This window comes from Dendrobates tinctorius, unplaced genomic scaffold (assembly GCF_039654945.1).
Source record: "Dendrobates tinctorius isolate UK_male_01 unplaced genomic scaffold, ASM3965494v1 ptg000157l, whole genome shotgun sequence".
Classification (NCBI taxonomy): Eukaryota; Metazoa; Chordata; class Amphibia; order Anura; family Dendrobatidae; genus Dendrobates; species Dendrobates tinctorius.
The window spans coordinates 12,596,505-12,624,116 of NW_027361824.1; the positions used below are offsets into that span (position 1 = coordinate 12,596,505).

At 45.3% G+C, this 27,612-nt stretch overlaps 1 protein-coding gene across 6 annotated transcripts in view; it reads left to right on the forward strand.

The window, feature by feature from the left end:
• Positions 1-27,612, forward strand: part of FCHSD2 (FCH and double SH3 domains 2) — a 231,382-nt gene that overhangs the window by 121,111 nt on the left and 82,659 nt on the right. For all 6 annotated transcript variants that reach the window (XM_073548582.1, XM_073548579.1, XM_073548580.1 and 3 more), the window contains exon 3: positions 15,380-15,425. In XM_073548582.1, coding sequence (XP_073404683.1) covers positions 15,380-15,425 — 46 coding nt within the window. The remainder of the gene's footprint in view (positions 1-15,379; positions 15,426-27,612) is intronic.

A 27,612-nucleotide genomic window follows, 5' to 3' on the forward strand; every position in this document is an offset into this window, starting at 1 on the left:
CAAAGATCAGTCATTTCTTTATGTATTTTCCTTGGCCTTCGTCCATAAAGCTTTGCTTGGTTTAGTGTGTGACGTATGGTATTTGTTTTGAAACCATGTCCCCAGACTGTCCCAAGTTGGCCTTTAGGTCTTTGGATGTTTGACATGTAGTTTTTTCCACCATTCGTACAAACCTTCAAAGATATCTATTGTCAATTTTGCACTTTCCTCCATGTTCAGGGAGGTTCTTGATGGTTCCATGCTTGGCAAACTTCTTAATAACATTGAGTACTGTTGAAATTTGGATACCAAGGTTTTCTAAGATTAGCAGTTCCGACGTCCTCAGGCAGCTCCTTGGTCTTCACCATTGTGACAGAGGAACAGGGCCTACCATGTGGCTTTTTAAAGTGCTGAAGTCCTCATTCATTGGCTAATTCATGTCACATGAGCACTGACAATCACATGTGTGTTTCCATACTAATTTAATATAAAGGGGCCAATACTGGTGTCACCGTAAACTTTAGGTTTTTCTATCTTTCCCTCCCATTGTTTTTTTGTTTTAAATTGTTTCATTTGCTCTTTTGTGCTCTATACAAAAAAAACTTTCACTTGATTCGTATTATTCAGAGGATATTCCACTTTCTGGACTTACACTTCATGGGAGCCAATAACGATAAGCAGGACTGTATGTAATCAGTACAAAGCAGGAGAGGAAGCTGCCAGGACAGAAGGGAGGCTGCAGGACCTTTGCACCAGTAATTCCAGGACTTTCCAGGTCATATGATTGATCACATGACTTGAAAGGTGCCTTACTTAATCAGGTGGAAGGTCCTTTAAATGCTTAAAGAGGGTATTCCCATCTCAATATGTAGTAGGTGTAATCATAATGGCAAATTCCTCCAATTAGAAGTGAAGTATAGTTTTTCTGATTTGCAATGTCTCTTTCCTCATGTACAGGCATTGCAGGACCTTAGGTGTCCATGGTTACAGCCACTGATAGAGTGACAGCTAGTTGCTAGTGTTTGCAACCATGGATACCTAAGGTCCTGCAATACCTGCACATGAGGAAAGAGACATAGCAAATCAGGAATATTATTTCATAGCTTTCTCAAAGGGAAGTAGATAAGAAAAGTGCTCTGCGGGACCTTATAATCTTGAGCACATGGCCTTTGGCCAAGCAGTCGGACCGAACTGTCGGCGTATGCGCAGATCGCCACACGCGCCCCTCGTCCACCTCCAATCATCATGCCGCCAGTGCACAGGTCAGGGAGCGAGGACGCAATGCCAAGGCTCCCGGACATGTGCAGAGCAGCACAAAGTTGTCGGGATGTAGACTGGGTGGCACAGAGTGGAGAAACGCGCATGCGCACTTCGGTCACAAAATGGCGCTGGTAAAAAGAAAGAGAGATTCGTAATAACTGGTGATGCCCCTAACCAGGGTAAATGAATGTGGCAGCTAAAGTCATGAAGAGCAGTAGGTAAATGAGGTCTTAATGATGGTTCAGTATTAGGCTGTGTGCACACGCTGCAGATTAGGTGCGGATTCATCCGCGCGGATTTTGTACAATCCGCAGGTGAAACCGCAGGTCAAAAGACCTGCGGTTTTACCTGCGGATTGCTCTGCGGTTTTGCCCTGCGGTTTTTCATCTCCTCAATGGAGGAGATGGCAAACCGCAGGGGAATCCGCAGAAAGAATTGACATGTCAATTCTTTCTGCGGATTGAAAACCGCAGATAATCCGCGCGGAAAATTCTGCACCGTCTGCACTGCGGTTTTTGATTCCCATAGGGAATCATGGTACTGTACACCGCAGCAGAAACTGCTGCGGGTCCGCAGCGGCCATAACCGCTGCGGAACCGCAGCAAAATCCGCAGCGTGTGCACACAGCCTGAAGAATTGATCAATGTTTATTCAAAATTACTCTCATATTGTGACGCTCATGGTTGTAAGTGGAAAGTAAATCGCACCCTCCCATCTTGATTAGTACACTTAGATGATGAGCGCAAGAGTGAATTACGTGATGTAAAATTTGCTCTCCAGACTTTATACAGTTTTGACTGTAATCCCTTTCCTCAAACCTAGATCTCAAGTTCCTCGGATGAACAGATCCGCTTGATCCTGAGGAACTGGCCAACTGGGACAGAACGAATAGTTGCCACACTATGAGCAGATGTAGCATGAATCAAAACGGGGACTTTATGAATCCATCAGTCTGTATACAAGCATCATTGTCCACTTCTATACTGATGTCTCTTGTTGTCAAATTTATGTCAACCCAATGTTGCGTGGATTGACGTTTAATTGGCTCATTAGTTGGTCAATTGCTCCACCGGCCCCTTCCATAAAATCACCAGATCATCAATATACCTGTATGAGGACTGGATGTAATCTGTTGCCTGTGCACCCCATAGCCAACTAGGGTCAGCTCCCGGAAACCCAGAAAGTGTTTGACGTATGAACTGAAGGCCCCTAGGCTGTGCCCATCGCAGTGACCCATTTCTGTAAATAAAATTAAATTTTAAGCTAAAAAAAAAACTGAGGAGGTGTAACTAATATAATACTGCCCCCTATATACAAGAATATAGCTACTATAATACTGCCCCCTATGTACAAGAATATAACTACTATAATACTGCCCCCTATGTACAAGAATATAACTACTATAATACTGCCCCCTATGTACAAGAATATAACTACTATAATACTGCCCCCTATGTACAAGAATATAACTACTATAATACTTCCCCTATGTACAAGAATATAACTACTATAATACTGCTCCTATGTACAAGAATATAACTACTGCCCCCTATGTACAAGAATATAACTACTATAATACTGCTCCTATGTACAAGAATATAACTACTAGAATACTGGTCCTATGTACAAGAATATAACTACTATAATACTGCCCCCTGTGTACAAGAATATAACTACTATAATACTGCCCCCTGTGTACAAGAATATAACTACTATAATACTGCCCCCTGTGTACAAGAATATAACTACTATAATACTGCCCCTATGTACAAGAATATAACTACTATAATACTGCCCCTATGTACAAGAATATAACTGCTATAATACTGCTCCTATGTACAAGAATATAACTACTATAATACTGCCCCTGTGTACAAGAATATAACTACTATAATACTGCCCCCTGTGTACAAGAATATAACTACTATAATACTGCCCCTATGTACAAGAATATAACTACTATAATACTGCCCCCTATGTACAAGAATATAACTACTATAATACTGCCCCCTATGTACAAGAATATAACTACTATAATACTGCTCCTATGTACAAGAATATAACTACTATAATACTGCCCCCTATGTACAAGAATATAACTACTATAATACTGGTCCTATGTACAAGAATATAACTACTAGAATACTGCCCCCTGTGTACAAGAATATAACTACTAGAATACTGCCCCCTGTGTACAAGAATATAACTACTATAATACTGCCCCCTGTGTACAAGAATATAACTACTATAATAGTGCCCCTATGTACAAGAATATAAATACTATAATACTGCCCCTATATACAAGAATATAACTACTATAATACTGCCCCTTATATAATAGTGAAATAATTTTGGGTCCAGTTAAACAGCGTTAACAGTTTCCTGTCCTTGTAATCTGGGGCGCAGCTGTGTCTTCCGTCATCTCCTATTTCTGTGTATTCAGTAGTATTTCCGCCATCCCCTGCACATGTTTTCTTCTGTGCTATTCCTGCCATCCAGGTCGGTGCTTAGATTTCCGATCAGTGACCTGCCGTTGGTTTGCTGACATTCGCTGAATTCTTTCCTATTGCTACCAGCCCTAGATGTTTGGCGGCTCAGCTCTACCTGATCCTTACTGGTCCATTATCTTTGTCGTTTGCAGTTGTCAGGTGACAACCATTAATTGCCGCCATTGTGGTCCTGAACTCCACAGGCTATGAATGCTATAAATCTGTTTTGGTTTTTTTTTCTGTAGTTAGTCACCTCCTCCCCTTATGCTTTGGCTGTGTCGGTCTTCACTGCCACTGTGGCATTCCATTCCTACCAACACTTGCCAGGGGCAACCGCGCTGGAGCTGACACTCCATAAAATGTGCGGCCGCCGCTCATGGGTGCGATGATTTGTGTTGACTCCGGTGAGAACTGCAGCGTTACACGACGTTCAGTGCGGCTCATAAACAGCAGCTTTTATTTGCTTGGTTTATTGCTGAGCGACATCCGTCGTATAAATGACGCAGCGGAGCCCCATATATATCCATAGGTCTAGAGCCTGTACACAGCTAATGCATCTCACAGCTGGAGGTTTGTTACAATTGTATCCATTCTAGACCATCCTCTGTGAGCTGAAGACTCTTCACTCCAGACTGATACATTGTAACAAACACACAGAAGGAGAGAGATTGGTGCTGCTCATCTACTCAGCTCGCAGAGCATTGTCTGCATCACATCCGGTAATAATGAACCCTCAGGTTTTCACATATTTTGCTGTCAGTGAATGAGAACGTTGCTGTGCACATCAATGTGTGCTCGCACAGATTCTGCGCATCCAGCCGAGATCATGCTCTGTGAGATAAACACAGCGGAGGTCGAGATGAGCAAATCAAATTTATTACAAATTTCCCCAAAATATTAAACGAACAAAAACTCCATCTGCCTCTTAGTAGAAGTGTTCTCGCTCATTGACAGCAAGCAGAGATCCTGACAAGAAGTATATGGAAGGCTGAATGTAGGGCTTCTCAATTGTATAGTAATTCAGCTTAAAGGAGTCATCTCCTCAGCACAGCCCCTTTAATATGCGGCCACCACAGAGAATGGCTGATGACCCCCAGATCTGTTCCTCGTACCCCTGGCAAATGGCTACAGCCAGGAAGACCTCCATATCAGATTTGTGGGGTCCGACATCCAGTGTCCCCCATGATCAGCTGTTTGCAGGTCTCTCTATCCATAGGATGTCTGCAGTGCCTTTTATATCTCTTTAGCTCACAGAGGATTGTTCTCATTGTATTCAGTTTAGACCACATATGTCAAACTCTGGCCGGCGGGACTAATCTGTCTCGCAGGGTGAGTGTATTTGGCCTGTGACACTCTGTGGGTCGCCCACCCGGCATCGCACATGCGACACTATCTGCATCCTAGATGCCAATACAACTAAAAGCAATGATGGAGGAGGGAACGTCCGCTGACTCTCCCTCTCCCATCATTCCTCTGTGAGTCAGATGTCTCCACCAGCGGCACAATGACATCATTACAAGGTGCCCGCTGTACCGATGTGTGCAGAGGAACAAAGGACACGAGTGACCGGAGCAGTGGGCGAGCAGGCAGAGGTGAGTTTGTGTTGTTTTGTGTTTTTTTTTGTTTTGTTTTTTTTTTTTTTAAATATGGGGCCATTATATTGTATGGAGCACTATGTGAGGTGTATTATACTGTATGGAGCACTATGTGGGGTGTATTATACTGTATGGAGCACTATGGGGGGTGTATTATACTGTATGGAGCACTATGTGGGGTGTATTAATCATAGAATCATAGAATCGTAGAGTTGGAAGGGACCTCCTGGGCCATCTGGTCCAGCCCCCTGCTCAAAGCAGGATTCGCTAAATCATCCCAGTCAGATGTCTGTCCAGCCTCTGTTTGAAGACTTCCATTGAAGGAGAACTCACCACTTCTCGTGGCAGCCTGTTCCACTCATTGATCACTCTAACTGTCAAAAAGTTTTTTCTAATATCTAATCTGTGTCTCTTCCCATTCAGTTTCATCCCATTGCTTCTAGTCTTTCCTTGTGCAAATGAGAATAAAGTTGATCCTTCTACAATGTGACAGCCCTTTAGATATTTGTAGACAACTATTAAGTCTCCTCTCAGTCTTCTCTTTTGCAAACTAAACATTCCCAAATCCTGCAACCTTTCCTCATAAGACAGGGTTTGCAGACCGGTCACCATTCTGGTCGCTCTTTTCTGAACTTGCTCCAGTTTGTTGATGTCTTTTTTAAAATGTGGTGCCCAAAACTGGACACAATATTCCAGATGAGGTCTGACCAAAGAGGAGTAGAGGGAAATAATGACTTCACGTGATCTAGACTGTATGCTTCTGTTAATACATCCTAGAATTGCATTTGCCTTTTTTGCTGCTGCATCATACTGTTGACTCATATTCAGTCTGTGATCTATTAGTATACCCAAGTCTTTTTCACATGTGCTGTCACTTAGCCCTATTCCTCCCATTCTATATATGCTTTTTCCATTTTTATTGCCCAGATGTAGTACTTTGCATTTCTCCCTGTTAAAAACCATTCTGTTAGTTGCTGCCCACTTCTCCAGTTTATTTAAATCTTTTTGAATCCTCTCTCTCTCTTCTCTAGTATTAGCTATCCCTCCTAGCTTTGTGTCATCAGCAAATTTAATCAGTTTACCCTCAATTCCTTCATCTAAATCGTTGATAAAGATGTTGAACAATACAGGGCCCAGGACAGAGCCCTGTGGTACCCCACTTGAGACATTCTTCCAACTGGATGTGCAGCCATTTACGACCACTCTTTGGGTCCGATCACTAAGCCAGTTATGAATCCACCTAACAGTTGCCTTGTCCATTCCATACTTAGTCATTTTTTCAATAAGGATTGAATGAGAGACTTTGTCAAATGCTTTGCTGAAGTCAAGATATACTATATCTACAGCATTTCCTTGATCCACCCAATCAGTGATACCGTCATAGAAGGAAATTAAGTTAGTCTGACATGACTTATTAGTTAGAAACCCATGCTGACTCTGTTTAATCACTTCATTCTTATCCAGGTATTGACATACATGTTGTTTAATAATTTGTTCAAAGATCTTTCCTGGTATAGAAGTCAGACTCACCGGCCTATAGTTGCCTGGGTCCACCTTCTTCCCCTTTTTGAAGATAGGAACAACATTTGCTCTTCTCCAGTCTTCTGGCACTTCTCCTGTTCTCCAAGAATTTTCAAAGATTATGGAGAGGGGTTCAAAAATTTCTTCTGCTATCTCCTTCAGTACTCTGGGGTGTAATTCATCTGGACCTGGAGACTTGAATTCATTTAGGTTAGCTAAGTGTTTCCTCACTATCTTTCTGTTTATAGATATCCTGGATTCTTCTATTCCCTTAATAGGACAGTGAATAACAGTTGATGTTGCATTTCCTTTCTGAGAGAAAACAGATGCAAAATAGGAATTTAAAAGTTCAGCCTTCTCAACATCCTGTCTTACCATTTCATCATTTTCATCCTGTAAAAATCCTATAGCATCTTTGACTTTTCTTTTACTTTTGACATATCCCCAAAATCCTTTATTATTGCTTTTGACATCTCTTGCAAGCCTCAGTTCATTTTCAGCTTTAGCTAATCTGATTTGTGCCCTGCAGGTTCTGCAGACAGCATTATATTCTTCTTTAGATATGCCTCCCTCTTTCCATTTTATAAACATTTTTTTCTTCCTTTTTAGCATGTGCTTAAGTTCTGTGTTCATCCATCCTGGTTTCCTTAAATGCTTCCTATTCTTCCCTCTTTTCGGAATTGTTAACAACTGTGCTTTGAGAATTTCATTTTTCAAGATTTCCCATCCTTCCTGGACATTTTTGTCTTTAAGGATATCCAGCCATTGGATCACTCCAATTCTCTTTCTGAATCCCTTAAAATCTGCCTTTCTGAAATCTAACCTTGACGTCTGAGTCTTCACAGGTCTTCCACCTCTAGTTATCCAAAATTCTAAAATAGCATGGTCGCTACCTCCTAGGGTCCCAGCCACTTTTACCTCCTCAACCATTTCCTCCCTGTTTATAAGGATTAGATCCAAGGTAGCAGTTCCCCTTGTTTTCTCCCTTACCTTTTGGAAGATAAAGTTGTCAGCAAGAGAGGATAAGAATTTCCTTGACCTGTTAGTTTTGCCTGAGAGAGATTCCCAACAAATGTCTGGATAGTTGAAATCTCCCATGACAACTATGTCATATTTTTTGGAGAACTTGGCCATCTGATGCATAAAGAGTTCATCTATATCTTCGGCTTGCACAGGCGGCCTGTAGTAAATGCCTACAATGGTGTCCTTTCCATTGTTCTGTCCTTGTATTCTTAAACAGTTTCCACAGAACTCCCAGTCTCTGAAGCTTCAATCTCTGTGCAGATATACATACAATGCGACACCTCCTCCTCGTTTATCAAGTCTGTTTCTTGCAAATAAGTTGTATCCTTCTAGTCTTGTATTCCAATCATGTGTATTGTCCCACCAAGTTTCAGTGATTCCAATTACATCATATTTCTTTTCCTGTGTTAGTAGTTCCAATTCTCCTTGTTTGTTGCCCATGCTTTGTGCATTAGTATAGAAACATTTTAGTTTGTGATTGGTTTCTCTTTCTCCAATATTTTTATTAATTAGATTCTTTCGTCTTTGTTCTTCCTTTCCACTTCTAATAGCAGAGTTCTCAATAGCATTTGTCAGGTGTATGGCTTTTTCTGGTCTTTTGCTTCCCTTCCCATGTTGTTCTAGTTTAAAGCTCTCCTTACAAGTGTAGCAAGGCGACTTCCAAATACATGCTTTCCAGTCTTCGTAAGGTGCACCCCATCTCTAGCAAGTAGTCCATCGTATAAGTAGTTCACTCCGTGATCCAGAAATCCAAATTGTTGCTGACGGCACCATCGACGTAGCCAGTTGTTCACCTGCAGAATCTTATTCCACCTCCTTGTTCCATGGCCATCCACTGGGAGGTTGGAAGAGAAGACCACCTGCGCTCCCAGTTCTTTCATTATACTGTATGGAGCACTATGTGAGGTGTATTATACTGTATGGAGCACTATGTGAGGTGTATTATGCTGTATGGAGCACTATGTGAGGTGTATTATACTGTATGGAGCACTATGTGGGGTGTATTATACTGTATGGAGCACTATGTGAGGTGTATTATACTGTATGGAGCACTATGTGAGGTGTATTATACTGTATGGAGCACTATGTGGGGTGTATTATACTGTATGGAGCACTATGTGAGGTGTATTATACTGTATGGAGCACTATGTGGGGTGTATTATACTGTATGGAGCACTATGGGGGGTGTATTATACTGTATGGAGCACTATGTGGGGTGTATTATACTGTATGGAGCACTATGTGAGGTGTATTATACTGTATGGAGCACTATGTGAGGTGTATTATACTGTATGGAGCACTATGTGGGGTGTATTATACTGTATGGAGCACTATGTGGGGTGTATTATACTGTATGGAGCACTATGTGAGGTGTATTATACTGTATGGAGCACTATGTGGGGTGTATTATACTGTATGGAGCACTGTGTGGAGTGTATTATACTGTATGGAGCACTATGGGGGGTGTATTATACTGTATGGAGCATTATGTGAGGTGTATTATACTGTATGGAGCACTATGTGGGGTGTATTATACTGTATGGAGCACTATATGAGGTGTATTATACTGTATGGAGCACTATGTGGGGTGTATTATACTGTAAGGAGCACTATGTGGGGTGTATTATACTGTATGGGGCACTATGTGAGGTGTATTATACTGTATGGAGCACTATGTGGGGTGTATTATACTGTATGGAGCACTATGTGGGGTGTATTATACTGTATGGAGCACTATGTGGGGTGTATTATACTGTAAGGAGCACTATGTGGGGTGTATTATACTGTATGGGGCACTATGTGAGGTGTATTATACTGTATGGAGCATTATGTGAAGTGTATTATACTGTATGGAGCACTATGTGGGGTGTATTATACTGTATGGAGCACTGTGTGGGGTGTATTATACTGTATGGAGCACTGTGTGGGGTGTATTATACTGTATGGAGCACTATGGGGGGTATATTATACTGTATGGAGCACTGTGGGGTGTATTATACTGTATGGAGCACTATGGGGGGTGTATTATACTGTATGGAGCACTGTGGGGTGTATTATACTGTATGGAGCACTATGGGGGGTGTATTATACTATATGGAGCACTGTGTGGAGTGTATTATACTGTATGGAGCACTATGGGGGGTGTATTATACTGTATGGAGCATTATGTGAGGTGTATTATACTGTATGGAGCACTATGTGGGGTGTATTATACTGTATGGAGCACTATGGGGGTTGTATTATACTGTATGGAGCACTGTGTGAGGTGTATTATACTGTATGGAGCACTATGGGGGGTGTATTATACTGTATGGAGCACTATGGGGGGTGTATTATACTGTATGGAGCACTATGGGGGGGTGTATTGTACTGTATGGAGCACTGTGTGAGGTGTATTATACTGTATGGAGCACTGTGGGGTGTATTATACTGTATGGAGCACTATGGGGGGTGTATTATACTGTATGGAGCACTATTATTATGCATTTATATAGCGCCATTTATTCCATGGCGCTTTACATGTGTAAAAGGGAAATATAGACAAGTATAATAAACATGTGTAAGACAAGGGACACACAAGTACATAAGGAGAGGGGACCCTGCCCGCGAGGGCTCACAGTCTACAGGGATGGGTGAGGATGCAGTAGGAGAGGGTAGAGCAGGTTTTGCGGTGGTTCAGTAGACCGAGAATCATTGCAGGCTGTAGGCTTGTCGGAACAGGTGAGTCTTCAGGTTCTTCTTGAAGGTTTCCATTGATGGTGAGAGTCTGATGTGTTGCGGCAGAGAGTTCCAGAGTATGGGGGAAGCACGGGAGATGTCTTGTATGCGGTTGTGGGAAGAATAGATGAGGGGGGAGTAGAGAAGGACATCTTGAGATGATCAAAGGTTGCATGCGGGTAGGTACCTAGAGACCATGTCACAGATGTATGGAGGAGACAGGTTGTGGATGGCTTTGTATGTCATGGTTAGGGTTTTGAATTGGAGCCTCTGGGCAATAGGAAGCCAGTGTAGGGCCAGGCATAGGGGGGAGGCTGGGGAATAGCGGGGAGACAGGTGGATTAGTCGGGCAGCAGAGTGTAGGATGGACTGGAGCGGAGCCAGAGTGCTAGAGGGGAGGCCAGAGAGTAGGAGGTTGCAGTAGTTGAGGCGGGAGATGATAAGAGCATGCACTAGTGTTTTTGTGGTTTTGTGGTTGAGGAATGAGCAGGTCCGGGAAATATTTTTGAGTGTGAGGCGGCAGGAGGAGGCGAGGGCTTGGATATGTGGTTTGAAAGAGAGCGCAGAGTCGAGGATCACCCCAAGGCACCGAGCATGCGGGACCGGGGAAAGAAAGCAGCCATTGACATTGATGGATAGATCTGGTGGAGGGGTAGAGTGAGATGGGGGAAAGATGATTAATTCTGTTTTATCCATGTTCAGTTTGAGAAAGCGAGCAGAGAAGAAGGCTGAGATAGCAGACAGACAATGTGGGATTTCAGACAGTAAGGAGGCGAGGTCGGGTCCAGATAGGTAGATCTGCATGGCATCGGCATAGAGGTGATACTGCGAACCGTGGGATTCTATGAGCTGTTCCAAGTCGAAGGTATAGATGGAGAATAGTAGGGGTCCTAGGACAGAGCCTTGAGGAACATCGACAGACAGGGGGTGAGGGGAGGAGGTGGTGTGTGAGAGGGAGACAGTGAATGTTCGGTCTCTTAGGTATGATGACATCCAGGATAGGGCCTGGTCTGTGATGCCAAGAGATGAGAGAGTCTGTAGCAGGAGGGAATGGTCTACGCTGTCGAAGTGTCGAAGGCAGAGGACAGGTCCAGGAGAAGGACAGAGTAGTGTCACTTGCTCTTGGCGGTTAGTAAGTCGTTAGTGACTTTAGTTAGGGCAGTTTCAGTTGAGTGATGCGGTCGGAAGCCAGATTGTAACCGGTCAAAGAGGGAACAGGAGGAGAGGTGGGAGGACAGTTCAAGATATACATGCTGTTCCAGTAGTTTTGAGGCGTAAGGGAGAAGAGATATCGGGCGATAGTTAGTCACAGAGGATGGATCAAGGGAGGGCTTTTTGAGGATGGGTGTGATTGAGGCATGTTTGAAGGATGAGGGAAAGACACCATTTGTAAGAGAAAAGGTTGAAGAGGTGTGTTAGAGATGGGATGAAGACTGTGGCCAAGTTAGCGATGAGGTGAGACGGGAGTGGGTCCAGGCATAAGTGGTGAGGTGTGATCTTGACAGAAGGGTGGAGAGCTGATCTGTCATGGTGGAGAAGCTGGCTTTTGCAGAACAGGGCTGAGCGGCTAAGAGGGGCATTGGGGGCTGCAGGCCAAAGTTTTGCTGATCTTGTCAATCTTCTGCTTAAAGAAGGAGGCAAAGTCTTCAGCAGAAATGAGAGGCGAGGGAGGAGGTGCTGTGGGACGGAGTAGAGAATTGAAAGTGTTGAAGAGCTGTTTAGGGTTGTGAGACAGGGAGGATATGAGAGATGCGAAGTAAGTTTGTTTAGCGGCAGAGAGCGTGGACTTAAAGCTGGCAAGGGACTGCTTGTATGCGCTGAAGTGCTCAGTAGAATGGGTTCTCTTCCATCTCCGCTCAGCGGCCTTGGAAACCCATCGCAGTTCTTTTGTCAGGCTGGTCAGCCAGGGCTGCCTGTTGATTGTGCGAGTTTTGCTCTGCGTGAGGGAGGCAGCCGAATCAAGTGTTGCTGTTATTGTGGTGTTATAAAAAGTGGCAGCAGCATCTGTGTCATGAATGGAAGCTATGTCTTTAAGAGGGAGAACGGACTCGGAGAGTGATTGTAAATTGAGGTGTTTGAGACGTCGCTTATGTATTGTACAGTGTGGAGCACTCCAGTCTGGGCTATCCTCGTACTTCCGTTATGCTTCTCTCCAGTCTGGGCTATCCTCGTACATCCGTTATGCCTCTGTCCAGTCTGGGCTATCCTCGTACATCCGTTATGCTTCTGTCCAGTCTGGGCTATCCACTTACATCCGTTATGCTTCTGTCCAGTCTGGGCTGTCCTCGTACATACATTATGCCTCTGTCCAGTCTGGGCTATCCTCGTATGTCCGTTATGCCTCTGTCCAGTCTGAGCTATTCTCGTACGTCCGTTATGCCACTGTCCAGTCTGGGCTATCCTCGTACGTCCGTTATGCCTCTGTCCAGTCTGGGCTATCCTCATATATCCGTTATGCCTCTATCCAGTCTGGGCTATCCTTGTACATCCGTTATGCCTCTGTCCAGTCTGGGCTATCCTTGTACATCCGTTATGCCTCTGTCCAGTCTGGGCTATCCTCGTACATCTGTTATGCCTCTGTCCAGTCTGGGCTATCCTCGTACATCCGTTATGCCTCTATCCAGTCTGGGCTATCCTTGTACATCCGTTATGCCTCTGTCCAGTCTGGGCTATCCTTGTACATCCGTTATGCCTCTGTCCAGTCTGGGCTATCCTCGTACATCTGTTATGCCTCTGTCCAGTCTGGGCTATCCTCGTACATCCGTTATGCCTCTATCCAGTCTGGGCTATCCTTGTACATCCGTTATGCCTCTGTCCAGTCTGGGCTATCCTCGTACATCTGTTATGCCTCTGTCCAGTCTGGGCTATCCTCGTACATCCGTTATGCCTCTGTCCAGTCTGGGCTATCCTCGTACATCCGTTGTGCCTCTGTCCAGTCTGGGCTATCCTCGTACTTCCGTTATGCTTCTCTCCAGTCTGGGCTATCCTCGTACATCCGTTATGCCTCTGTCCAGTCTGGGCTATCCTCGTACATCCGTTATGCTTCTGTCCAGTCTGGGCTATCCTCTTACATCCGTTATGCTTCTGTCCAGTCTGGGCTGTCCTCGTACATACATTATGCCTCTGTCCAGTCTGGGCTATCCTCGTATGTCCGTTATGCCTCTGTCCAGTCTGAGCTATTCTCGTACGTCCGTTAAGCCACTGTCCAGTCTGGGCTATCCTCATACGTCCGTTATGCCTCTGTCCAGTCTGGGCTATCCTCATATATCCGTTATGCCTCTATCCAGTCTGGGCTATCCTTGTACATCCGTTATGCCTCTGTCCAGTCTGGGCTATCCTCGTACATCCGTTATGCCTCTGTCCAGTCTGGGCTATCCTCGTACATCCGTTATGCCTCTGTCCAGTCTGGGCTATCCTCGTACATCCGTTATGCCTCTGTCCAGTCTGGGCTATCCTCGTACATCCGTTATGCCTCTGTCCAGTCTGGGCTATCCTCGTACATCCGTTATGCCTCTGTCCAGTCTGGGCTTTCCTCGTACATCCGTTATGCCTCTGTCCAGTCTGGGCTATCCTCGTACATCTGTTATGCCTCTGTCCATTCTGGGCTATCCTCGTACATCCGTTATGCCTCTGTCCAGTCTGGGCTATCCACGTACATCCGTTATGCCTCTGTTCAGTCTGGGCTATCCTCGTACATCCGTTATGCTTCTGTCCAGTCTGGGCTATCCTTGTATGTCAGCAGCACAAATACTTCTCCAGACCTGATTGAGACAATGTATCAGTGACGGTTTCATCAGTTTGCAGCTCAGAGAAGACTGGATACAATTGTAACAAACCCTCAAGTTCTGGATGTAGATATGAAGAACCTGTTCTGTGAAATGGCGCAGGGTGTTAATATTTGGGTGAGCATATTCCTTACATTGAGGTAGATATATATATATATATTACATACGGAGGAACACACACTGTACCCTCAGAGGATTTTGCATCAAAGCAGAACGCACCCAACCCTAATTATTTCGTTTCTCAGGTTACTGTTTCCGTCCCCGTCACGTGGCAGTGTGCATTGTTGGTGCAAGTGTGATGTGCAAAGGTGGCGCTTAGAGCGAAGGTGCAAAAACGATACACTGAGTCCTGACACCTAACCGCCATTTGCTGCAGCAGTCACCCCTACTCTGGACGTCAGCAGGCAATATAGTGATTATGTAAAGCGGTATTATTTATTATATGTATAGGGCTGTTACTACCTAATGTTCTGTACGGCACTACTAGTCGAGCACTGTATGGCAGTATTCGGTTCTCTGTATATTGCATTTTCCTGTGTGTTCGGCGTATGCACCAAACATAGTGACACATGGGCTACCGATACCGCTATGTGGTATAAAGGGGCACAGGATGGACATTTATGTTCATTGCCTCACTTTATAAATTTCTATACCGTATGTGTGGGAAACGCGATGTGCGCAGGGACTTGGCGGAGACTGTATGGCGGTAATTACACATGGTGTGACAATGCTGTGTCGGCACCAATGAATTATTTTGGAAAAGTATTGTAGCAGCATTATTTGGGCAACTCTATAGAAGTTTTATTTAGCCCAGTCTTTGGCACTACTATCTATACAGTTATGTTATACGGAGTGTGTCCTGGCACTAATATGATTCATGGCCCTTTTATACACCCAGGTCATCACCAAGTGTAATGTCGACCATGTGTTTACCGTCCTCTGCCTTCGCGGCACCCCGTAGAATGTGTGTTGTGGCGCTCACCAATATTTTCTTGTCTCTTTTTTTCAGGACATTCAGTCAAAAGAAGGCCGCAGTAGAGAGAGAGTATGCACAGGTAAGAGCAAGCGGCAGGCACGGGTCACACAGACCACAGATGGGTCCTCTCCCAGGAATTACTAAGTATCGTTTTATTAGTTCTGTCTGTCTGTCTTATGTCTCAGGATGGAGGACAAAAGTCATATTCTCCCTAAAGAGGGAATCGCCTCCTCCATAATTCTGTGCTGTGTACTGTATGTAGGCGACCAAGGAAGTGAGAAGTCATCACTACTGAGTAGAGTATGACTGACCAGTACTAACAACCTTAGACCTGACAAACCGAACCTAATTACATCAGTTATTATACTGCCCCCTATGTACAAGAATATAACTACTGTACTATAATACTGCCCCTATGTACAAGAATATAACTACTATAATACTGCCTCCTATATACAAGAATATAACTACTATAATACTGCCCCTATGTACAAGAATATAACTACTATAATACTGCCCCCATGTACAAGAATATAACTACTATAATACTGCTCCCTATGTACAAGAATATAACTACTATAATACTGCCCCTATGTACAAGAATATAACTACTATAATACTGCCCCCATATACAAGAATATAACTACTATAATACTGCCCCCTATGTACAAGAATATAACTACTATAATACTGCCCCCTATGTACAAGAATATAACTACTATAATACTGCCCCTATGTACAAGAATATAACTACTATAATACTGCCCCCTATGTACAAGAATATAACTACTATAATACTGCCCCTATGTACAAGAATATAACTACTATAATACTGCCCCCATATACAAGAATATAACTACTATAATACTGCCCCTATGTACAAGAATATAACTACTATAATACTGCCCCCATATACAAGAATATAACTACTATAATACTGCCCCTATGTACAAGAATATAACTACTATAATACTACAGCTATGTACAAGAATATAACTACTATAATACTGTCTGAGCTTCTCCCTTTGGATGCCCTCCTCTGTGTTTTGGAATGGCTTTCGGGTCTGTCTGGTTCTTGGTTTTGTCTCGGTGCCACCTCTTAGCGGCAGCTGTTTGAGCTGTGGTTGCATTAGTTGGCGCTGGCTGCCGTTCCTCAGCTGGTGCACGAGTCCTTTATAAAGGGAAGCGTTGTTGACCTACACAGCAGGGGAAACTGCTTCCTGCATCCTGCGATGAATACCTATGAGGGAGCTGAAATTCCTTCTTTGTTCAGGAGCAGAGCCGCGATTGTCCCCCGTCTCTATGAGAAAGCGGCGGCTTTACATGCCAGGGAATCTGTGCCAGTGTCACCTGCCAGTGTCGGGTTTTATCAGTGATCCGTTATGTGTATGTGGATCGCACGCAAATATTTTACATGGATAAGCTCATTTATCTGTATCACATTTCTGGGGGGGAAAAAAAAAAATCCGTGTTTGTCAGTGATCAGCTGGGATCTGTGAGCAAACCCAAAATCGAGTGTTTAATTTTGTTGCAGCGCCACCACAGGTGGAATACAGTATTGCGCTCTTTTCTTAGAAATGTGTGTTAGATGGAGGATGTGTTGGGTCCTCCAGGAGGACTGAGGATGATACTTTGTAGCACTGCTGTTGGCTATAAAAGTGCGTCATTGTTTTACTGTTTTGTTTTGTTTTTTCTTTATTTTATGTTGTCACGCCTTTTAAATATGGCTGTATGAAAGTTAGAGTTGAGCGATTAGATTTGCAGGACCCTGGTGCAGCGGCCACGGACCACCGACGACGCCACCGCACCAGATTCCCGAGAATCTTTTTGCTCGACTCTATTGACAGCGTCTCACTGGATAATTTTTCTCCTTCTGGTGTGAATATAGCAGTTTGTTTTGCCTTCACAAAAAAGTGTTATTTTCAGCCGCTGTCAGACGTGAGACATATGCTGAATATCAGATAGGACGGTGCGTGTGTCTGCGCAAGCGTTACCATACGGAAGGTGCGAAGACATCTCCGAAAACCTCACCGACGGGTGACATTGTAGTCGAGCATCGTCTCTTCTAGAGACGAATAGAAGGAATCGACATCAGTTATTTTAGTAATAGGATAAGAAACAGTTAAATGCTTTGTTTATTATTAATGAGTTTTTTATCCAAATAAAATACATATTAATAAATAAAATACCTTTTAATACTTGTAGTAATGTAATAGATGAATTGCTTTAGAAAATTTAAAAGGGGCTACTGCTCTTTTAAGTTTCTCATCCTGTAGATGGATTTACAGCTACACTGCTTAGTATTACTATGTAATTCTGCTGGTTTCTAGTAAAAGTTTTCTCTCCCAGAGATGGATTGGCCGCTATGCTGATTAGTATTGTTTTATAATGAATCATAGAATGGTAGAGTCGTAGAGTTGGACGGGACCTCCTGGGCCATCCCCCTGCTCAAAGCAGGATTCGCTAAATTATCCCAGACAGATGTCTGTCCAGCCTCTGTTTGAAGACTTCCATTGAAGTAGAACTCACCACTTCTCGTGGCAGCCTGTTCCACTTATTGATCACTCTGTCAAAAAGTATTTTCTAATATCTAATCTGTGTCTCCTCCCATTCAGTTTCATCCCATTGCTTCTAGTCTTTCCTTGTGCAAATGAGAATAAAGATGATCCTTCTACACTGTGACAGCCCTTGAGATATTTGTAGACAGCTATTAAGTCTCCTCTCAGTCTTCTCTTTTGCAAGCTAAACATTTCCAAATCCTGCAACCTTTCCTCATAAGACAGGGTTTGCAGACCGGTCACCATTCTGGTCGTTCTTTTTTGAATGCCTACCATGCTGCTGCTTACTAGTAATTTCACACCTGATAGATGGATTCACATCTACACTGATTGATATTGCAATATACTGCACTGACACAAATGGACTTACTGAAGAATAGTCCAAAGAAGCGAACCATAATACATATAAAAAAAACAAGTTTTTATTAGAAGTCATGAAATATACGCAACAAAAAATAGAAAAGTCTGCTCTCAAAATGGCATGTATGTCTGTGCATATCCAAGATGGTAAATATACAGCTCCAATGTATCAACTAAACAATTCCCAATTTCCAGTGGATATTGATACATTCTAAGACAGGCAGTATACTAGAAAATGTATATATACCCTAAATATCTCGTACAAAATAGCCTGGAACCGAAAAGACAATGGTACTAGTATAAGTTTTCTCTCCCAGAGATGGATTCACAGCTATACTGATTAGTATTGCTTTATAATGCCATCCATGCTGCTGCTTACTAGTAAATGTTTTCTCACCCCATAGATGGATTCACATCTACACTGATCAATATCGCAATATACTGTCCTGTATGCTGCTTATCGCCATGTGCTACATAGAGACAGGAGAGCAGGAATCGCTCATATGTGGAGATGCTCTCATCACGGGATATCACGCTGTACGGTTGTCAGGAGCGTCAGTGCCGCCAGTCTGTGAGGACATAAGCTCCTGTTATAGCGGGCAGCTCGCTCCTGTGATGCCTTCTGATTACTCACTGTCATTCCCTATAATTCCCGGCTCAGAGGCCTCATCTGGATGTAAATATTTAATGGAGGCCGGAATGTGGTTTCTTGTTAGATGCGTCACACTCGGCGAATGTTCGGAAACTTCTTCCGTTATTATCTCCATACTGCTATATTTAGTGGGATATCGGTATATAGGACTGTCAGTTATTCTGTCATTTATCCGTATGGTCCTCTGCAGACCCCCCCATGTGTGAGTGGGACAGTATGATGCCATCATCTAGTCTTATTAAAAAAAAGAAATAAAAATAAAATAAACGAAAGTAGAAACTTCCAAGTACTTTTCCATTTTTATTTTTGTAAAATCCCACCTGAATTTCCTCCTTTTTTATAGCGGTCGTAGCTTCATTTTTTGGAAACTGAGCACATTCTCTCTGTTCTCTCTGCCGGCAGCCGCCACTAGAGGGAGCTGTTTGTAGACACTAACCTTAATATCACTCTGCAGTGAGCGCCCTCTAGTGGTGGCAGTCTGCAGACACAATTTCACCATTTCAGGCTGTTGTGTCAGATACATGTAGCTCCATCCACTAAATGTGAGATTTAGAAAGTAATCCGCATAGAATTGAGATACCAGTAATTACTATAATGTTCAGGCGTGGAAATTCACTGTAATCGTTTTGTTTTCTAATCTTTTGTGTTTTAACTGCCTAATGCTTTCATGACCTCTTCAGCTCCCTGCACTTGAATGGGAAAATTCAGAGCATCAAAACCTTTTAAAGAGGTTTTCCAGCAATGTCTGGTCAGTGAAATTAAGCCATGTGAGCCCTGGTGGCACTGTTGCGGGGGCCGCGGCGTGGCTGGCACTGTTGCGGGGGCCGCGGCGTGGCTGGCACTGTTGCGGGGGCCGCGGCGTGGCTGGCACTGTTGCGGGGGCCGCGGCGTGGCTGGCACTGTTGCGGGGGCCGCGGCGTGGCTGGCACTGTTGCGGGGGCCGCGGCGTGGCTGGCACTGTTGCGGGGGCCGCGGCGTGGCTGGCACTGTTGCGGGGGCCGCGGCGTGGCTGGCACTGTTGCGGGGGCCGCGGCGTGGCTGGCACTGTGGCGGGGGCCGCGGCGTGGCTGGCACTGTGGCGGGGGCCGCGGCGTGGCTGGCACTGTGGCGGGGGCCGCGGCGTGGCTGGCACTGTTGCGGGGGCCGCGGCGTGGCTGGCACTGTTGCGGGGGCCGCGGCGTGGCTGGCACTGTTGCGGGGGCCGCGGCGTGGCTGGCACTGTTGCGGGGGCCGCGGCGTGGCTGGCACTGTTGCGGGGGCCGCGGCGTGGCTGGCACTCTAGTGGGGGGACGCGGCGTGGCTGGCACTGTTGCGGTGGACATGGTGTGGCTGGGACTCTAGTGGGGGGGACGCTGTGTGGCTGGGACTGTTGTGGGGGACGCGGTGTGGCTGGCACTGTTGCGGTGGACACGGTGTGGCTGCCACTGTTGCGGGGGCCGCGGCGTGGCTGGCACTCTAGAGGGGGGTGCGGCGTGGCTGGGACTGTTGTGGGGGATGCGGCGTGGCTGGCACTGTTGCGAGGGACATGGCGTGGCTGGCACTGTTGCGGGGGATGCGGCGTGCACGCACTGTTGCAGGGGACAATATCATATATTTTTGTACGATAAAACTCTCGTAGGAAAGCCTCTTGCAGTTTTATTTCTGCACTTTTAGAGGGTCAAACTTGACAACCTCGTCCCTGATCCATAAATAATTGTGCACCTTCATCTCGGCTAATACAGTTGTCCCCAACCTTCTTTGTGGGGTCTATATGTTTGGGGGTTTTTAACCTCTAAATAGACGTGGCGAATGATAACACCACCCCCATGACTCCAGTCCATCATTTTGTTACCCGTTTGCCCAGTGACATGCCCTCGTTCTCTTGTTGTGCTGTGAGACGCCCACGCGGTTCCACCGTTCTCTCTGCGCAGGATGCCTGCACAGAATCACATGTGTCAAAGCTGCAGGTGCAGCTCACGGGCCGGTAGAGGGCAGTGGGGGCGTCTGGGAAATACAGTGTTATTGGGGGAGAGAGGGGTCATGTGAAACGAATGATTTCTGGGCCACCTGCTTCGCCTTTGGTTAACTACAAGTCTAACCCGATAGTTTAAAGGGCTCTCAAAATGCCGGCAAATCACTGGGCGATGTCATCCCTTTATGATCATGGGGATTGGACCTCTGGGATTTCACGATCCTGACAGTTTGGAGTCTGCGGTTCTGATTCATCTCGGTGACGTCTTTACTGTTTGTTCCTGCACAGCGGGGCCCAGCCAGCTTCTGTGCCCTAGGGGTATAGACCGTTCGCAGCGGATGGTCGGAGACGCCTCTGTGCAGGACATGCCAAGGACGGTGCAGGGCTGTATTAGCACGCCGACTTCTTTATTCTCAGGGTTGGAAGGTCACAGTAGTCAGAGCCCCACCAATCGTCAACAGTGTGCCGTCAGTTTATGACATGGGAATATTCCTTTAAAGGGGACCTGTCACTAGGGAACAAGTGGCCAGGTTTTGCTCTTATTTTATTCCAGCTACTCCCCTGAACATGTCGATATTTATTTCTTGTAAATCCGCCATACGGTTCTAGAGATATGGGCCTTTATAGTTACACACAGGATCCTCGGGGGCAGGTCTGTTGGCTATTCTGCATAATTAGCTTGTAAGCCACGCCCCATTGTTAAGCACTTAAAAAGAATGCTCGTATCTTTGGAACCGTGTGGAGGATTCAAAAATGGGGAAAAAAGAAACCAAATACTTGGAGCAGCAGGAATAAATAAAAGAACACCTTATGACCCAGTTACAATACCTCTTTAAGTCTTAAAGGGGCAGGACCTTCTCCATTAGGTCGCTTTTTTTTTTTTTTTTTGTTACCCTTCAACCTTCCGTTGGGGGTCAGGAGAGGCCCCCGAAGCCACAAGTCGCAGTTCAGTCCTTTTTTTATTTCTTGGTTCGCTTCGGACGCTGTTTTCTTCAGCGCTGGAATGTTTCTTCTCAGCCAAAAGCAACAGCTCAGCAGAGCCGGAATCTGCCCCGACTATTGGAAACAACACTCGGGATCTGCTTGGTCATTCTTAGCCACAGGTCCCGGGTGGAGGGGATGGACAACAGATGCCATTTAAAGGGACATCACACCCTGGTATAAGATGTAAAATAATCCTGCATCTAGTATTAATACTCACTAATAAGAATTTTGACCTATGTACCTTTCCCTTTAAATACAAAAATATGGGGTTACTGTATATTAAAGAGAAATACTCCATTATTATGTCATCTACATAAATAGCATGCTTACTACAGACCAAACATTACACCCCTGTTTACTAAAAACCCTTTAAAAGTTCTATTTTTTCTTAAAGGGACAGTAAACCTAAAATATAAATTCTCTATATTTGCTATGCAATAGTTAATTAATATCATCAATTTTAAGAATTTAAGGTGTGGGGGGGTTAATGCTCCGTGTAAGGAGAAGCCTGGTCACCCCAGAGAGCATGTATTGTTACCATGCATTGTTACTGTGGGGGGGAAGGAGCCTGTTGGGTGTCCCGGTCACCCCTTTGAGAGCATGCATTGTTACCGCAGGAGGGAAGGAGCCTGTTGGGTGTCCCGGTCACCCCTTAGAGAGCATGCATTGTTACCGCAGGGGAAAGGAGCCTGTTGGGTGTCCCGGTCACCCCTTAGAGAGCATGCATTGTTACCGCAGGAGGGAAGGAGCCTGTTGGGTGTCCCGGTCACCCCTTAGAGAGCATGCATTGTTACCGCAGGAGGGAAGGAGCCTGTTGGGTGTCCCGGTCACCCCTTAGAGAGCATGCATTGTTACCGCAGGAGGGAAGGAGCCTGTTGGGTGTCCCGGTCGCCCCTTAGAGAGCATGCATTGTTACTGCGGGGGGAAGGAGCCTGTTGGGTGTCCCGGTCACCCCTTAGAGAGCATGCATTGTTACCGTGGGGGGAAGGAGCCTGTTGGGTGTCCCAGGCACCCCTTAGAGAGCATGCATTGTTACCGCGGGGGGAAGGAGCCTGTTGGGTGTCCCGGTCACCCCTTAGAGAGCATGCATTGTTACCGTGGGGGGAAGGAGCCTGTTGGGTGTCCCGGTCACCCCTTAGAGAGCATGCATTGTTACCGTGGGGGGAAGGAGCCTGTTGGGTGTCCCAGGCACCCCTTAGAGAGCATGCATTGTTACTGCGGGGGGAAGGAGCCTGTTGGGTGTCCCGGTCACCCCTTAGAGAGCATGCATTGTTACCACGGGGGAAGGAGCCTGTTGGGTGTCCCAGGCACCCCTTAGAGAGCATGCATTGTTACCACGGGGGGAAGGAGCCTGTTGGGTGTCCCGGTCACCCCTTAGAGAGCATGCATTGTTACCGCGGGGGGAAGGAGCCTGTTGGGTGTCCCGGTCACCCCTTAGAGAGCATGCATTGTTACCACGGGGGAAGGAGCCTGTTGGGTGTCCCAGGCACCCCTTAGAGAGCATGCATTGTTACCACGGGGGAAGGAGCCTGTTGGGTGTCCCGGTCACCCCTTAGAGAGCATGCATTGTTACCGCGGGGGGAAGGAGCCTGTTGGGTGTCCCGGTCACCCCTTAGAGAGCATGCATTGTTACCGCGGGGGGAAGGAGCCTGTTGGGTGTCCCGGTCACCCCTTAGAGAGCATGCATTGTTACCGTGGGGGGAAGGAGCCTGTTGGGTGTTACACTGTAGCAGCTGAAGCTGATTCTGTATCAGGATCTTTGGAATGGTTGAATGTGTTACTGGGCGCTGCTGGGAACCATCAGGTTCCCATGTCATTGAACTGGTAATAAATGATGTAACAATGTAAACTGTTCGCCCGGCCTATGTTTGCGTAAAGGTGTGTAATCCAGGAACGGATAAAAAGATCTGCGCAGATATCGAGTAACAGCACGACTGTTCAAGCATTTATCACTTCTACTAATTATTTTTAACTCTTTTGAACTACGTTATTATTTTGTACTGTGTCTTTAAGGACCTTGTTTGCAGCATTGCCACAAATCACGTTACTGCATTGTCACCTTTTGTTTGCAGCACCTGTTATCATCACTGATTGTTACAATCTGTGTCTAATATTGGCAAATCAACTTCTGCTCTGAAATCGAACTGCACCTCCTCTTATGCTCTAGTCACTACCAAAGCTGCAATAATGAATTCTGCGGATTTTCCTGGCTGCAGAACCTTGTTATATCGCTGCTGCTTCTTGCTGGATCACTGGATCGATGGAGCGTGGTCTAATGTGGAGCTTAGTGAAGGATCTGCCAAATCTAAATTCTACTGCCGTTTTATGTTCACAGCTTCCGTGCTGACTGATGTATCTCCATGGTAACAGACTACAAACAAAACCCTGTGTAGTCTGATCCTGAGTTACTCCGCTGCCTCTGTCCCCTCTTCTATTGTCTGTAGATGACTGGAGGGAACACCGGTAATCTCAGAACTACAACCCCCAGCATGTCATGACAGCTTACATCTCTAAGGTCATGCTGGAAGTTGTAGTGCCCCGTTTTCTGTAAAGTTTTCCTCTTCATATGACACTTAGGGTGAGAGATGAGCGGCGCCTGTGTAACATCGCTGATAAATCTGGATACCTTTAGGCTGAGTTCACACGTGGTGTTTTTTTCGCGTTTCCGCGGCGGTTTTAACCATGCGATTATGTCGCGAAAACGCGAAAAATAAGCATCCCATGCATTCCTATGGGATTCCGCAATGCAGTGCTAATGCTGCGGTTTTTACCGCGGCGGAATCGCTTTGCGGTAAAAAACGCAGCATGCTCATTAATTTCGTGGAATCGCGGTGATCCCGCACCCATAGGAATGCATTGTTCTGCTTACTTCCCGCATGTGGCTGTGCACACCAGACGAAAAGTAAGCAGAACATTTGCGGATGGTACCCACGGTCCGGAGGAGAGGAGACTGTCCTCCGGGCTCCGGGTACCATATCCCTGTAAAAAATAGAATTTAAAATAAAAAATATTGTTATTCTCACAGTAATAGTAAAAGATAGAATGTAAAAAAATAATAATAAAATAAAAAATATTGTTATTCTCACCTTCTGACGTCCCGCGCAGCCTTCCCGCCTCTCTCCACACTCCCGGTCCCAGTAAGCCTTTGCGAGCGATGACGTCCGTTCTCGCGGTCATTCGCGCGACATCATCGCGAATGACCGCAAGACGTCGCGATCCCGCGAGAACAGACGTCATCGCGGTAATTGTCGCAAAGGATTACTGGGACCGGGAGCGTGGAGAGAGGCGGGAAGGCTGCGCGGGACGTCGGAAGGTGAGAATAACAATATTTTTTATTTTATTATTATTTTTTACATTCTATCTTTTACTATTGATGCCGCATAGGCAGCCTCAATAGTAAAAAGTTGGTCACATTCGTCAATGAATGACGAGTGTGACCAACCTGTCAATCAGTTCGATGCTACAGATCGCTTGGAAAACGCTAGCAATTCTGCAAGCTAATTACGCTTGCAAAACGCTAGTTTTTCTGCGGGAAAATCGCGGGAATTTAAAATGCGATTTTCCCGCGGAATGGAATTCCGGAACTCTCGCGGTAATTTCCACGAGAGTTCCGCTCTGTGTGAACCCAGCCTTATATCCCCTGCAAAACACAAGCCACGGAGACACCATCACGTGTTTCTCAACGCAAGCAATGACCAGCCAGGTCTTTCCCCGGGAAGGAACAACCACGGGAAGGGCAGTCTCCAATGAAGGAAACCACCTATGCCAAAACATGGTATCCATCCACAGAAAGCTGTTTCGGGGTATTGCCCCTCATCAGTGTGGAGTAGGAAACTGGCTAGTAGGAGCAATGCCTAGTAAAAGACTGTGAAAAATGAGGATGAATGAACTCATGGAAATCAACATCCAACACTGCGGAGACACCATCACGTGTTTCTCAACGCAGTGATTCTAGAGCATTGCCCCCATCCCTTATGGGAAATATGTGGATGGATACCATGTTTTGGCATAGGTGGTTTCCTTCATTGGAGACTGCCCTTCCCGTGGTCGTTCCTTCCCGGGGAAAGACCTGGCAAGTCATTGCTTGCGTTGAGAAACACGTGATGGTGTCTCCGCAGTGTTGGAGGTTGATCTCCATGAGTTCATTCATCCTCATTTTTCACACCTTTATATCCCCTGACATGGAAATGATACAATGAATAGATGTGTATCAGTCAGTGTATAGCGCCCCCTCTGGCCACTGCTTTCGCTGTGACTTTCCTCGTGCGTGCACGCTGCGCTGCGGCCGCTCCTTGCTTTACGTCACTCGTATGTATTAGTCTCGGTGACACAAAAGCTCCTTTTATCCTACAGATATTTGGATGACAGAATCTCCGAGATGGGAATCGTGGAGCCGAGGCTTTCACGCCGAGCGTCAATAATGGCGGGTGGGCACGTATCCCCCGGCTGACAGTGCCAGCTTGTCTCCTGGCACACTCGGGGCCTTGTGCTGAGCGAGCGGCGGCTGCATCCTGCCTCCACCCAGTGATAATACAGGAGTGTGCAGGGGACACAGAGCAGTCAGTGCGCGGCCGAGCCTCCGTCCTCCGCCACAGGAATGTTTCCAAAGGATGAAGACTGTAGGACAGCGTCTCCTCTGCAGGGTCGGGCAGTGAAGAGCGCCATTCATAACCGCCAGAGCTGACACACGAGTACCTGAGCTCATGTGCACAACCGAGGGGGCCGCAGGGTGCGAGCATATCCAAGACACTATATACTGACTGGGCCTGGAAGTATTATAGCAGTTATGATAGGGGTCAGTATTATAGTAGTTATATTCTTGTACATAGGGGGCAGTATTATAGTAGTTATATTCTTGTACATAGGGGGCAGTATTATAGTAGTTATATTCTTGTACATAGGAGCAGTATTATAGTAGTTATATTCTTGTACATAGGGGGCAGTATTATAGTAGTTATATTCTTGTACATAGGAGCAGTATTATAGTAGTTATATTCTTGTACATAGGGGGCAGTATTATAGTAGTTATATTCTTGTACATAGGGGGCAGTATTATAGTAATTATATTCTTGTACATAGGAGCAGTATTATAGTAGTTATATTCTTGTACATAGGGGGCAGTATTATAGTAGTTATATTCTTGTACATAGGGGGCAGTATTATAGTAGTTATATTCTTGTACATAGGAGCAGTATTATAGTAGTTATATTCTTGTACATAGGGGGCAGTATTATAGTAGTTATATTCTTGTACATAGGAGCAGTATTATAGTAGTTATATTCTTGTACATAGGGGGCAGTATTATAGTAGTTATATTCTTGTACATAGGGGGCAGTATTATAGTAGTTATATTCTTGTACATAGGAGCAGTATTATAGTAGTTATATTCTTGTACATAGGGGGCAGTATTATAGTAGTTATATTCTTGTACATAGGGGGCAGTATTATAGTAGTTATATTCTTGTACATAGGAGCAGTATTATAGTAGTTATATTCTTGTACATAGGGGGCAGTATTATAGTAGTTATATTCTTGTACATAGGAGCAGTATTATAGTAGTTATATTCTTGTACATAGGGGGCAGTATTATAGTAGTTATATTCTTGTACATAGGAGCAGTATTATAGTAGTTATATTCTTGTACATAGGGGGCAGTATTATAGTAGTTATATTCTTGTACAAAGGGGGCAGTATTATAGTAGTTATATTCTTGTACATAGGGGGCAGTATTATAGTAGTTATATTCTTGTACATAGGGGGC